Consider the following 14,202-nt stretch of genomic DNA (forward strand, 5'->3'; position numbering starts at 1 on the left):
TAAAATGAGTGAATCTACACTCTAATATGTCTACATACATCCGTATGTGATATTCATTTGAAATGCCTAAAAAGACAAGTATTTAGAAACGGAGGGAGTAATTATTTAAGGTAATTAGTAGCTGAGGCTTGCAAGCGCTAGCCGCCGCCACCGGTCTCCTCCGACACGTAACTGCTGACGTGTGCTGCTGCGCCTGCACCCTTCTCTCTCTATAGGTGCACCATGCGGCATGCGCCCATGCCAGCCTCACTACTGAAAGCCGGAAGAAGAGAAACCCAGCTGCGTCACTGCATGCGCGCGGAGTAGTAGCGTAGGTGAGCGCGCGCAGGTGCAGGCGAAGCTAGCGACGGCATGGCGGCGCACGTGCTGGTGTTCCCGTGCCCGGCGCAGGGCCACATCAACTGCATGCTCCACTTCGCCGCAGGGCTCCTCGACGCCGGCCTCCACGTCACCTTCCTTCACACCGACCACAACCGGCGGAGGCTAGGCCTTGCCGCCGTCAAGGCGGAGGCCGATTCGCCGGGGCTCCGGTTCCTGTCCGTCACCGACGGCCTCCCGGACGACAATCCCCGCACGGCGGGTGACCTCGTCGCGCTCGTGGAGTCCATGATGACGACGACGAGGGTCGCCTACCGTGCTCTGCTCGCGTCCCTGCGCGCGGGCGCGCCCCGCGACGATGGCTTCCCTCCCGTGACCTGCGTCGTCGCTGACGGGATCCTCCCGTTCGCGATCGACGTCGCCGAGGAGCTCGGCGTCCCGGCGCTCGCCTTCCGAACGGCCAGCGCGTGCAGCTTCCTCGCTTACCTCTTCGTGCCCAAGCTCGTGGAGCTCGGCGAGGTCCCTGTCCCGCTAGGCGCCGACCTCGATGCGCCCGTCCGTGGCGTTCCGGGAATGGAGGGTTTCCTGCGGCGGCGCGATCTTCCAAGTTTTTGCCGCGGGCACGACGGGACCGGCGGCCTCCACCCCATGCTTCGGATAATCGCCGAGTTCAGCGCACACAGCTGCAACGCGCGGGCGCTCATACTCAACACGACCGCGTCGCTGGAGCGGTCGGCGCTCGCGCACATCGCGCCGCACATGCGCGACGTCTTCGCCATTGGCCCTCTCCACGCCATGTTCCAGGAGCCGGCGGCCGGCGGCGCCTTGTGGCGGGAGGACGACGGCTGCACGGCGTGGCTCGACAGCCAGGCGGACGGAACCGTGGTGTACGTGAGCTTGGGCAGCCTCGCCGTCATCTCGGTCGAGGAGTTCACCGAGTTCCTCTCCGGACTCGTGAGCGCCGGCCACCCCTTCCTTTGGGTGCTCAGGCCGGACATGGTCGGGGCGAGCCAGAACGCCGTCCTCCAGGACGCCATCAGGGCGGCCGGGAAAGGCAAGGCCCGCGTCGTGGAGTGGGCGCCGCAGCGGGACGTGCTGCGCCACCGGGCAGTGGGCTGCTTCCTGACGCATGCCGGGTGGAACTCCACGCTGGAGAGCGTCACCGAGGGCGTGCCGACGGTGTGCTGGCCCTTCTTCGTGGACCAGCAGACCAACAGCCGGTTCATGGGCGCCGTGTGGGGCACCGGGCTGGACATGAAGGACGTGTGCGAGAGGGCCGTCGTGGAGCGGATGGTGAGGGAGGCCATGGAGTCCGTCGAGCTAAGGAGGTCAGCTCAAGCGCTGGCGCAGCAGGTGAGACGGGACATCGCCCAAGGTGGCTCGTCGGCGGAGGAGTTCAAGCGGCTCGTCGGCCTCATCAATGAGCTCAGCATCAGCACGCGGGGCTCCACACCAAGTCCAGACAAAGAATAATGGGCGGCCGGCATTGGCACATTGTTGCTAGTATCATTCGATGTTGCTGTGTGAGTCTTGCCGAAAGGCAGTACGAACATGACAATGCCTATTTGACATGGCATTTGTTGCTGCTAGATCCTTGTGATACCACATTGCACTGTGACAATTCGCTAGGATGTTCAAGTGTCACATCTCAGATCTCACTACCTTGGCTTACCAGTTACTACATGATTAACAATCACCGAACATCAATGGTGGAATCTGTCACCCCAATTCAGCTTCCTGTTCAGCCGAAGACCCCTCACTGAACCTCTATGGTAGCAGGCACAATCACAAGTGTGAAATCATAGTCATATACACAAATCAAGCAAAACCTTCATTTCCATATGTTCCGTTTTAATTTTAACAGATGTGAACAATATTTGGTAAGTTCAAAGACTATTACAGGAACACGCACGCAAGATCTCAGCAGTTAATACATCAGTACTACTCAGTGTATTTCCATCAGGTACCGAAGCCTAGAAATCTGTATTAATACATCTATATTCCTAAAAACAGTTGGGGTAGAAAGTTGCTTCTGCTTGGATTTTTCGTGAAGCCTGATAATCCCAAGGCAAGCACACACCATTTTCATGTGCTTCAATCTCTCATGTTGCCACCACACATGCCCTCTGTGACTCTGTCGGACCTTCAGGGATGGATGTAGCCCCAAGTGTGCTCGGTCCTATATCACACATTTCCCGTTTCACTTAGGAGAGTGGAGAATACTCAAGGGTACTTTGCATATGGTTATACCCAGATACAAAAATGTATTGCCCTGTTGTATCCCTCTCAACTTGATTGTCTCCGTTATCGGTGTTTAGTAAAGCCGTGGCACCAATTATCCTCCGATCCCATCCATCCTTGTACCCTGACGTTCCTGCAGAGACTGATGCTCAATTGCTCCCCCAGAAATACAACAACTGCATACTTTTGATTTACTTGATTGTAGAACAATAGTGTGTGAACTAGTTCTTCAATGCACTAGTACCAGTCAAATAGGCAATGTAGAATCAAACTCCTCCATGTCGCCCAACTAAAAAAAGAAGACGAGCTTCTAGATCTCTAGATGGCTGCATGGCAAAGCCCCAATGGAAATTGAGCCTTCACATTTTTTTAAAAGCTGAGTCGCAGGATGATGTTGATGTTTTCAGAGGGCACCCGAACGGAGCATTGATGCAAGTTATGCACAGGATCACCTCGCAACTCAGCTGCAAATCCACCCATCTATGGATTGCTCTTCAAGAAGTTAAGCTCAGCCAACACAAGGATTCCATCTCATGGAAAACGACTAACAACCTTACACTGCACCTGGTGCAAATGGTGTCGGGGACGATGGTCTTGTGGAAGAGGTCACCTTGGAATTGAGGCGGTCCTTGAAGAGTAGCCAGCCGAAGACCTACTCCTTGATGGGGACACGGGTTGCCCAAATGAGACGGGCGTTGATGTCATGGTTGGGCTGTCCGATGAGGAGATGGTAGGTGTTCTTGCTGGAGATCGGAAGCCCGTGAGTGAGGTACCTGTTAGCGGCGACAGCTTTGTGGTCGAAATCCTGCAACGAAGACAACACAATAGCTAGCGCGGCAGAGGCAACCGCGGTAATGCAATTTCGCAGGTTAGGTAGCAATCCGTTCTGCATGAGTTGCGAGACCAAAGTAGTGGGATTGGTAGAGCGGGAGTATAAGTGGGGCAAGGTTAAGGAGAGGGGTTGGAAGAAGATCCAACTATCAGGCCAAAAGAAGGTGGAGTGGCTTTCGAAAGACACGACGCATATCTTTCCTCAGTCCATTATCATTATGGAAAGTATACGTTCATCATATGTCACCAATATGGTATTTTGCATCCACTGAGAAACACCAGTTATGTAACAACAGCAGATTGTTTGCATCATGACAACCGCTGAACTGACAGTGTTCTTCGCAACAATTACATCAGCCCGCAGAAGGTACAAATAAGAATTGTTTCGCATTTTTTTAGATAAAACATGAGTACTCCATTGTCATGGACAAATAAAACATCCAGTGTGTTGCAGATTTCCATAAAAGACAAGAAGAAATTCCATTATAGTGCACACAAGTGTAGAGTTTCCAATATATAATCATCATGAACCAATAAAATTAACAGTTTTGCTAAAGCACATATGTGCCATAAGTATTGCACAACTAAGTCCTATATCATTGATCTTACCCGGAGATTCGTGTGGATTTTTTCTTTTTTTCTTTTCCTTTCATTTTTTTACTTGATTGAGTCACTTAGATGTGCAATAATTAGGGCACATCTAGATATGTCCTATATCATTGATCTTAACCGGAGATTCGTGTGGATTTTTTCTTTTTTTCTTTTCCTTTCATTTTTATACTTGATTGAGTCACTTAGATGTGCAATAATTAGGGCACATCTAGATATGCCCTAGACAGACCCATTAACATTAATTATACTATAAGTTACTTGACTGAATACAACAGTGAATAGCATAAATCTGCAGTTAATCAAGAGAATGAGGCTATTACTGACCATGGACTTTCAAGTAGTAACAACTCTGGCCTGATATAGAGAAAACCACCGGTACCAATCACAACACAGAAGAAAGGAGCAAGGAAATCCATAAATAAATATCAGAAGTGCTAGCCCATGTAGACGCACTGGTTGTCGAAATTCACTCCTCATTTTGATAAGACCATGACCTGAAACATAAATAGAAGAGCATTATTGATAAGGACACTCCTTTCAAACACACATACCCTTTCTTCTCACAAATGTGAAATTCCGGAACTCTGTGTGTAATTGTTGCAACAACGATAGGGACTCTGCCGAGGGCTCCCCGGTAGGTTCTAGTCTCTCTTTATACTGCGACTGGAGCAAGGCGTTAGTGGAAAGAGTAAGATAAGAAAGCTTAAGCGTGGTAGCCCACAGACCAAATATGAGATCTCAGCTGTACCGCCTCATACAAATAAGTTAAGACAAATTCTCCTAAGATCCTCCAAATTTAGAGTAAAAGAAAGATTCTAGAAAAGCAAAGAGAGGCATCAATGCAGTGTCACTTATCAATGTTAGTAATTTTTATAAACTACAACTGTTTTTTTATTGCAATATTTGCAGTTTTAATCTAAAAACAAATGAGCTCCTTCTTTTCATAGCTTCCTAATTTTCTGGTGCAGTTAGAAAAGGATCCTCTTAACTCTGAATAATGGAAAAGATTTAAGTTTTTGAACCACAGATTTCCTGTTTGTTATTCGGATACCAACCAGGTAATTGCAGAGTAACAACAACAATGCGCTAACTGACAGTCGTTCAGCTCTTCTTTCAGGACACATCAATCCATATATCGCAGATCAAGCTATTGTACCTAAAGCCAAAAGCTAATTATGTATTCTTTGTTTAGGTCATGAAGCAGAGAGTAGAAACTGTATACACTAATGAATAGCTTTAATTAACCATTACATTTTACTTTCTACCTCTGAAAAGTACAAAAAATCACGTGTGCATCCACTATTTTAAACGAACCTTAACTGGCCCAATATCTAAAAGAGCTTCAATACCACTCACATAGGAAATTACTTGGCCCATAAAACCATAATTTCATCTGAAACAGAAAAAAAAAATCAAAACCTCATATTATAGAGTAGAATCCTTTTGTCTAAATGTCTTTCCTCATTCTTCTTTGAGTTCCCCATAGCTTGCATTTGATTAGCCCACTGAAAATGAAAACTGCCATTAAGGTGCTCCTAACAGAAATATAAAAGGAATCAATTAAAGTATAGATCAACTAGAGTGCCCCAAGAGGGGGGGGGGGGGGGGGGGGGGCTTGTTTAAAAGTCTAAGGTCAAGCAACAGTTAACTGTGATTGCAGCAGATGGACTACATAGAAACTAATCATCATACATGGTGTCATGGAGTAGGTATGACCTGGTGAAAACTAATGACAGCCTAAGAAAGTGCACTCTTTAGCTTGAAAGGAGGAATTGCAAGGAAATATCGCCTTTTTTGGTTACCTGCAGGATGTCTTTTTTTGCAGCTCCTCCTTGGACTTCATCTTGACTTCACATTCAGATAGCAGGGATTTGTAATGCTCAACCTGCAATCTCAACTCAGGAATGTCTTCTTCTTTCTGCCTCACGTCACTTGTTTTTTGCTGTTACCATTTCGTAAGCACCACCAAGGGAAGAAAACGGTAATCATTTAAAATGGTAATAGTCATTTCTTCAGTTAAGAAATCAAATGCTCATTTGTTCGGTTACTTGCAGAGTAAGACCTAAGTGTGTACAGCTACTTTTACTATCTGTACAAATTTTAGTGGTTGTCAATCTGGATATTAGAAATAAAGGATAGCAAGAGAATATAAACATAAGTAATAGTAACAACACAATGAAAATATAGCAAGAGAAATTTCTACAGTTTTGGCTAAAAAACTAAAAAAAAAGGGCAGCCCGGAGCACGTTGCTGAGTAGCTCCACTTGCTCAGGGTCCGGGGGAAGGGTCTGACCACTTTGGGTCTTTTGTACGTAGCCTTTCCCTACATTTATGCAAGAGGCTGTTTCCAGGACTCGAACCTGCAGGAGGCAACAGCTTTACCGCTGCGCCCATGCTCCCCGTCTGGCTAAAAAACTAAGGATTTAAAAATTACAGAATGGAACCATATAAGGTGTTAACAGATGTGTGAGATATGAAAGAGAAAAGGTACATACCCGACTAATTACATAAACGCACCTCTGCAGCTAAATACATATTTATACCTCCACTAGAATCTTTGCACCATAAGAAGTTTTTGTTCCTGGTATGCACCATATGGATCCAATCCAAGGTGCCATGAACTTGTATCAGAGAATACCATGTTGTCCCTTTTGACTCTATCTTGTATCATAGATAGATAACCATTGGCCATAATCCTAGAGCGGCAGAAGATACTTATGACTAATGAAGTAATGAAAGAAAGGTGTGAATGAATCAAAATAGTGCTATGATTTTTTTAAAGCAGGAGGTGCTAACTTAAAATGCAATCATATAGAAATATCACTGATGTTAAACCTCACTTGACTCAGAACTACTTCTGATTCTTTTTTGCATAACGTCATGCAACAATATTAGGTACAATCAATTAATAGCAATCAAGAACCACAACAGCACATTTGTGTATTGACAAAAGATTGCATCTCTTTCAACATCTGGCTATTCAGTTATTCAGATGTTATGGCAATGGATGTAGAAAAAAAATCTTTTCAAGTGCATTATTAAACGAATGTCCTGCCACCATTAATTACCAGTCATGATGATCAGTGTGACTTAACTCTTCTACAATGGCTTTCTGGATTGGGGTGTCCTGATCTAGAGTCGACATGTTTTCAGCGGTGATTAACCTGTTATTTTCAGCCAATGCAGTCCAGTTCTGATTAGACGGTATACAATAACTGTGCCCTGCTCAAGACAGAGGCTGGCGGACAGGGAGGAGCGGAGGAACGAGGCAGCAGCGGCGCCGACCTACCACGGGGAGAGGATGGAGGAGAAGAATGGTGGTGGCTAAGCAATGGAAACGAGCGCGAAAGGAGGGGCCCGAGTGGCGGGTAGGGTTTTCTACCACTGGTGGGCTGGACTTTTATCTCACACAGTGCAAAAAATGGACAGCTCAGATCAGAGGGAGCACCAGATCTAACGGCCGCAAATGCAATGGCCCTGCGAAGCCCCTTTATTCACCACCTATTAAGAAGAGAGATACAAATAAAATCAAAGTTTTTTCCTGTCAGAAGCGAGCAATCTATGTTTAATGTAGTATGTTCTTACCATTGCGTCACCAGAGAAGATACCATGGCTGAGTGATTAGCCCGGAAAATATCATCCACTTGGAAGAACTTATCATGAATTATACATGAGTTCAACATGATGCAATTATATGAGGATGATGGTACGATCGATAACCAAAAAGTTAACTATTATCAGTGCTAGTCTTTCACCTCGGATCAATACAGAATGTCTTTCCTTGAAATACATAACCGCCAAACAGGGCGGAAATGTAACTAGTCTCAGAGCTACAATGTACAGCACAATTTTTGCAAAATTGAATTACATGGTTGACTATTGAATTGATATATTTCATTTCATCCTACATCCAGTGTCTACAGCTAAAACACGCTGAGCAAAGAATTTTGCACAATGGGAAGATATAATATAACAACTCAGAAGTACCTTCTGAGGGAAAGCATGCCACAATTGGAGATGACAATCCTTTGTACATCCGGCTCTGATAATCATGCCAATATAATTCAATACCTAATTATTCATTATCTGGATGCTGGGACTGTATATTCTTGAGGTAATATTCCATGTGTATTCTTGAAGAGAAGCACTCGAGCCACAGCTTCGGCGCTGCAGGATGCATATTGTAGAGGTTGGAAATGAACCTCTTCTCTGAGTTAGCAAGCACAGTTGCAGGCGCTAATGGTCTTTTAAAAAGGCCATAACTTTGGAGCCACCGAAGCATTGCATACCTAGGCTTGACCCGGTTCTCCAAATCAAAGCACAGTAATGCCGGGAAGCAATCAAGATACTCCAAAGAGTATCCCAGATCCAGAGTCATGTAGTTCAACTTTTCATTGAGCATCTCCTTGCCCTGGTTCAGCACCTTTGGGAACACACTCACGATCCGACACAGCATCTTGTACTCCACCCCTCTTTCCAGGAGGTAGTCAAATCGCTCATTCAGCATTTCCCGAGTGCTGTGCAGAACAGGAAGTATGTGTGCGGTTTTTTTGTTCTCACCATACCCAATGCTCTTCAAGAACTCAAGCTTGGTGTCCACATGCTGTGCATTCATCTCCACCTTTACCTTAACCATTCTGTCTGAGAATGCTCTCTCCACCTCCATATCATAACTAGCATCCTCCAAGACGAAATCTGGTGATAAATACCGCAAGCTCTCACCGCCACCAGAAATCTTCTCCAGGAATCGATGACTCAGTCCCATTGCACGCAGCACACCAGGGAGGTTCTCCAGTCTGTTCCTCCCAACCACATACGGGTGCTTCTTCACCGCCACATCAACCTCGTCATCTGCCAACCCAACTCTTCTCAGGTACTCTGGCACTGAGATCACAACATCATCAAAATCAAGATCCAAAAACCCAGGATTGCTCAGTAAGAAGCTCCCTGCCTCCTCCCCTGCCAGCCCCAGCCTCTTGAAGAATTTCAACCTCTCACCAATCCGCTCCTCCTTAAGCTCAAGAAAAACCCTCTGATTGCACCCAACAAGCCCCCCGATGCTCCCAATCTTCACCCCAGCATTGTAGAACATCTGCATCCTGCCGCACACTCGCAAGAACACATCAATGTCATTGGTAGCCCCCAAATCCGGACCCAATCCTCCATACGCCCTCATAAGATCATCGACAAGGGGGGCACTGCTGCAGAGATCGTTCTCAATAAGCGAGGGGAAAGAGAGGCAGGCAGCGATGATAGCAGCACGGGGCAGCGGGCGGAGGCTTTCCTCGAGGGCGACAAGGCGGGCGGAGATGTGGTCGGGAGGGACTTGGAGGAGAACATTGGGGAATAGCAGGCCGAGGCGGGACCACGGGAAGCCGAAATGCGCGAGCGCGGCAACAGCGGGGAGGAGGGACGGATGGTCAGTGAGGAACATGAGATCGGAATCAGTGGAAGGGGGCAAGCCGATGGACTCGAGGAAGAAGGGAAGCTCGTTGAGCGGATGGTAGGAGAGGTGGCGGCGGAGGAGGGAGGGGAGGTCGGAGGAGGGGAGCGTACTGGGCACGGCCGGGATGCCGGCGAGGAAGGTGTGGAGGGAGCACGGCGCGAGCGCAGTGATTGAGTCGGCGTGGGAGGAGGGGAGGCAGCGCGTTGAGATGAGGTAGTCAGAGACGGCGGTGCGAGCAGCGGGGACGGCGGCGCGGCGGAGTCGGTACGGAAGGTTCCGTAGCTTCGGGAACCCCGAAGACTCCGTGGAGAGGAAGCGGCGGAGAGCGGCGCGTATGAGTGGCATGACGGCGCTGCGCCGGTGTGCTGTCCGGCTCCACGCCATTGCTCTCCTTGAGCCAGGGCTAGGGGATATCGGCCCGAGGGGTTAGGGTTTGTCAGACTCTATGTTAGTATCCCTAATCGATCCCTGTAAAGCTTTACACGAGTAAAAATTCAGTTTTTCTCTTTCAAATTATCTAACCGGTCCCTCGTAATGTTTACAGACGGACTCTCATATATACTCAATCTCCCATCTATGGAGTAAAAATACTCCCCCTCACCTGCACCGTCCTCACCTCATGTCTCATCTATTCCATCGCCGCCCCACTTTACTCCGCTGGCCATCACACGCCACCGCCAACCCCTCATAGCAACCGCCGCGCTCCTTCACACCTCGATTCGGTTGCTTCTCATCATTGACGCCTAAATCGACGGATCTACGTCCATGGCCGGATTCGATGCACTCGGTCCTCGGTGTTGACGCGTCTTGAAGGGATTCGACGGGGACCGAACCGCGCAACCACCTCGACCGCTCTGCGCCGCATCTAGGTATGTTCTTCTCCTCTCGGCGCTCACATCCCAACAGTTGACCGACCGCCGACACGGCCACGTATGCCCGTTAGCCGGGCTCAGCCCTAGCCTAGGAGCTCGTCGACGAGCCTCCACCGGTCATCAAGTATGATCACCGTTGGCGGATGATGCTGCACCTTGTAGCGGGCATGCCCAAACACCACAGATGGGTTTTCTACAAGTATAGAAAGACGAAGTGAGTGCCATTTTGTACGGTTGTTCTTTGGATTGGCCGCAATTTGAAACTCATTGTTTGCTTAAAAATGTATGTAGAAAAGATGCAAGTTTTGCTACTAGGAAGAAAAGTACATTGATCTATTGATAGTGAGATGTTGGTGCATTGGTTGCTAGAGATGAGACTCAAAAGGACCCAATGTCCAAGTTTGAGGAGGCAGACAAGACAGAAGTGTGCAAGTTTGAGAAGCCAATAGAAAATATCAACTAGTAGAATCACTTAAGGAAGTGGAGTTTTTAATGAAGTGCGTTTTTTTTCTTATAGTTTTCTTTTGGTCGGTTCTTTTCACGAAAAAAAATGGTGAAATATGTGACCAAGATGTCTTTTAATAAAACAGTTGAGTAGTGAAGTTTAACTCGATGGTACAAACATAAACGAATTTTCTGTTGAAAAATTAAAGAGTTAAGTTTAGGGGATTGGTTAAAAACCACACTTTTTTAGAGGAGCAAATATATCCTCTAAAGGGTAGGAGGCCGTTCGCTCCGGGGATCAGATAGCGACCCTTTAGGGTTCCGAAAATTCCTCGGAATAAAATTTAGGGAAGCAAAAGGCGATCCTTTGGGCACAAAAAAATGTGCATCTCTAATAGTCACCCTAAATTTGGACAGCACGTCTCCAACAGCAGCATGCTGCACTGCATATTTCTTCTTCAAACAGCAGCCGCACTGCGTATTAATATCAAACTCATATAAATTTAATACAAATTAAATAGTGCAAACATGAAAAAAAATCCATCAATCTACAACAACAAAAAACTTACATAGTTCATCACTTCACAACATCAACTTTAACACAAATTATTCATCAAACAATACAACATAGTTCATCAATCTTGTTGCCCATGCCATGTACACCACTCCTTCATGAGATATTTTTTATGATCTCCATGCATATCGGGATATCTAATGTTATGGTACACCTCAAGAAAGCTCAAACTCTGTCTTGCCTTCTACACGGCTGTGATACGTCTCCAACGTATCTATAATTTTTTACTGTTCCATGCTATTATATTATCCATCTTGGATGCTTTATATGCTATTTTATATGATTTTTGGGACTAACCTATTAACCTAGAGCCCAGTGCCAGTTTCTGTTTTTTCCTTGTTTTTGAGTTTCGCAGAAAAGGAATATCAAACGGAGTCCAAATGAGCTGAAAATTTACGGTGACTTTTTGTGGACCAGAAGAAGCCCCGAAGCAAAAGAGTTGGGCCAGAAGAGCCACGAGGCCTCCACAAGGGTGGAGGGCGCGCCCCCCGTCCTTGTGGTTGACTCGTGGACACCCCCCCCCCCGACTTGTTCTCGACGCCAAAAATTCCTATAAATACAGAAACCCCCGAAAAGAAACCTAGATCGGGAGTTCCGCCGCCACAAGCCTCTATAGCCACGAAAAACCGATCGGGAGCCCGTTCCGGCACCCTGCCGGAGGGGGAAACCATCACCGGTGGCCATCTTCATCATCCAGGTGCTCTCCATGATGAGGAGAGAGTAGTTCACCCTCGGGGCTGAGGGTATGTACCAGTAGCTATGTGTTTGATCTCTCTCTCTCATGTTCTTGATTTGGCACAATCTTGATGTACCGCGAGTTTTGCTATTATAGTTGGATCTTATAATGTTTCTCCCCCTCTACCTTCTTGTAATGGATTGAGTTTTCCCTTAGAAGTTATCTTATCTGATTGAGTCTTTAAGGATTTGAGAACACTTGATGTATGTCTTGCATGTGCTTATCTGTGGGACAATGGGATATTCACATGATCTACTTGATGTATGTTTTGGTAATCAACTTGCGGGTTTTGTGACCTTGTGAACTTATGCATAGGGGTTGGCACACGTTTTCGTCTTGACTCTCCGGTAGAAACTTTGGGGCACTCTTTGAAGTTCTTTGTGTTGGTTTGAATAGATGAATCTGAGATTGTGTGATGCATATGGTATAATCAAACCCACGGATACTTGTGGTGACATTGGAGTATCTAAGTGACATTAGGGTTTTGGTTGATGTGTGTCTTAAAGTGTTATTTTAGTACGAACTCTAGGGCTGTTTGTGACACTTATAGGAATAGCCCAATAGATCGATCAGAAAGGATTATACTAACAATGCCGAACCGGTACGCTAGGGTTTGGCGGAGACGAGGCGACGCCCAGCCGCCGCCGCCGCGTACGACCGTCGCCGGCGAGGACGGCGCCAATTCCGCATGGGGAAACCATCCTCGGGGTTGCGGCTTTGTCCGCCATTGCGGCATCGTCCGCCAGTGCGGCTTTGTCCGCCATTGCGGCTTTGTCCGCCAGTTCCGTGATTCTGCGGGGTTCTTCACATGAGATTGACGAGAGCAGGAGATGAACCCCCTGATTAGATGGTGAATCCTCCAGGCTGGGTGTGGGTGTCAAAACCGGCGGATCTCGGGTAGGGGGTCCCGAACTGTGCGTCTAAGGTCGATGGTAACAGGAGACAGGGGACACGATATTTACCCACGTTCGGGCCCTCTCTATGGAGGTAATACCCTACTTCCTTGTTGATTGATCTTGATGAATATGAGTATTACAAGAGTTGATCTACCTCGAGATCGTAATGGCTAGAACCCTAGAAGTCTAGCCTGTACGACTATGATTATAATTCTCTGTCTCTACGGACTATGCCCTCCGGTTTATATAGACACCAGAGGGGACTAGGGTTGTACAAAGTCGGTTACAGAGAAAGGAATCTTCATATCAGGATGCATAGCTTGCCTTCCATGCCAAGGAGAGTCCCATCCGGACACGGGTGAGAGTGTTCGGTCTTGTATCTTCACAGCCCATCAGTCCGGCCCATGTCCAACAGGCCGGACGCCCGAGGACCCCTTAATCCAGGACTCCCTCAGTAGCCCCCGAACCAGGCTTTCAATGATGATGTGTCCGGCGCGCAGATTGTCTTCGGCATTGCAAGGCGGGTTCCTCCTCCGATGACTTCAAAGGACTGTAGTTGGCCTTCCATTTAATGTCGTTCCCATCGGCTTCTGTGCATCCATAGCTTCAGCTTCCAGGTGTCGAGCGAATGCGAGAGGTCGGGGTATTTTTTGCATATAACACCCCGGCCATGTAAGAAGAGCATCTATTTAAAAGGATTGGATCTCAGATCCATTCCACATCACGCGAAAAATCCTCAGAGCTTGCTAGGAAAAACCACTCCAACATGGCTAGCGCTCCCAGCTCTTCCTCCCATCCCCATGGTCCAGAAAAAGGCGATTGGGAGAGATGCTCCGTATCCCACGGTCAGCTGGTGAAGCTGCAAACACAGGGATTTCTCCCTCCCGCGGATCTAGTCCCCGTTCGAGCAGGATTGACTTCCTTCAACGGCGGGGCTCAGGCCGAGAATTTCCCCAATCCATCCGGGGGAGCGAGTGTGTTTCGTCCCCTACTTGCTAAGAGGCGTCGGATTTCCAATTCATCCGTGCCTCCGAGGGCTGCTGGAGTATTATGGTCTTCAATTGCACAACTTCACTCCTGCCTCCATCCTGCACATTGCGGGTTACGTCGCTCTTTGCGAGCTATTTCTGGGGTGCGAGGCCCATTTTGAATTGTGGAGGAAGCTATTCTGCCTCGTCCCTCGCAACCAAGATGGATCAATATTCGAAGTGGGCGGAGCCGAGATATGGCGT

At 47.6% G+C, this 14,202-nt stretch overlaps 2 protein-coding genes across 2 annotated transcripts; one reads left to right on the plus strand and one right to left on the minus strand.

The window, feature by feature from the left end:
- Positions 1–141: 141 nt before the first annotated feature.
- On the plus strand, positions 142–2,046 carry LOC109782093 (myricetin 3-O-rhamnoside 1,2-glucosyltransferase UGT709G2). The gene has a single exon (XM_020340679.4). It carries the CDS (start codon positions 352–354, stop codon positions 1,789–1,791), a length of 1,440 nt encoding a protein of 479 aa, XP_020196268.1. The 5' UTR covers positions 142–351; the 3' UTR covers positions 1,792–2,046.
- A 5,667-nt stretch (positions 2,047–7,713) lies between these two features.
- Positions 7,714–9,902, minus strand: LOC109782092 (transcription termination factor MTEF18, mitochondrial). Its single transcript, XM_020340676.4, has one exon. It carries the CDS (start codon positions 9,830–9,832, stop codon positions 8,078–8,080), a length of 1,755 nt encoding a protein of 584 aa, XP_020196265.1. The 5' UTR covers positions 9,833–9,902; the 3' UTR covers positions 7,714–8,077.
- Between the last annotated feature and the right edge of the window lie 4,300 nt (positions 9,903–14,202).

The sequence above is a fragment of the Aegilops tauschii genome, chromosome 6, assembly GCF_002575655.3.
Source record: "Aegilops tauschii subsp. strangulata cultivar AL8/78 chromosome 6, Aet v6.0, whole genome shotgun sequence".
Lineage (NCBI taxonomy): Eukaryota > Viridiplantae > Streptophyta > Magnoliopsida > Poales > Poaceae > Aegilops > Aegilops tauschii.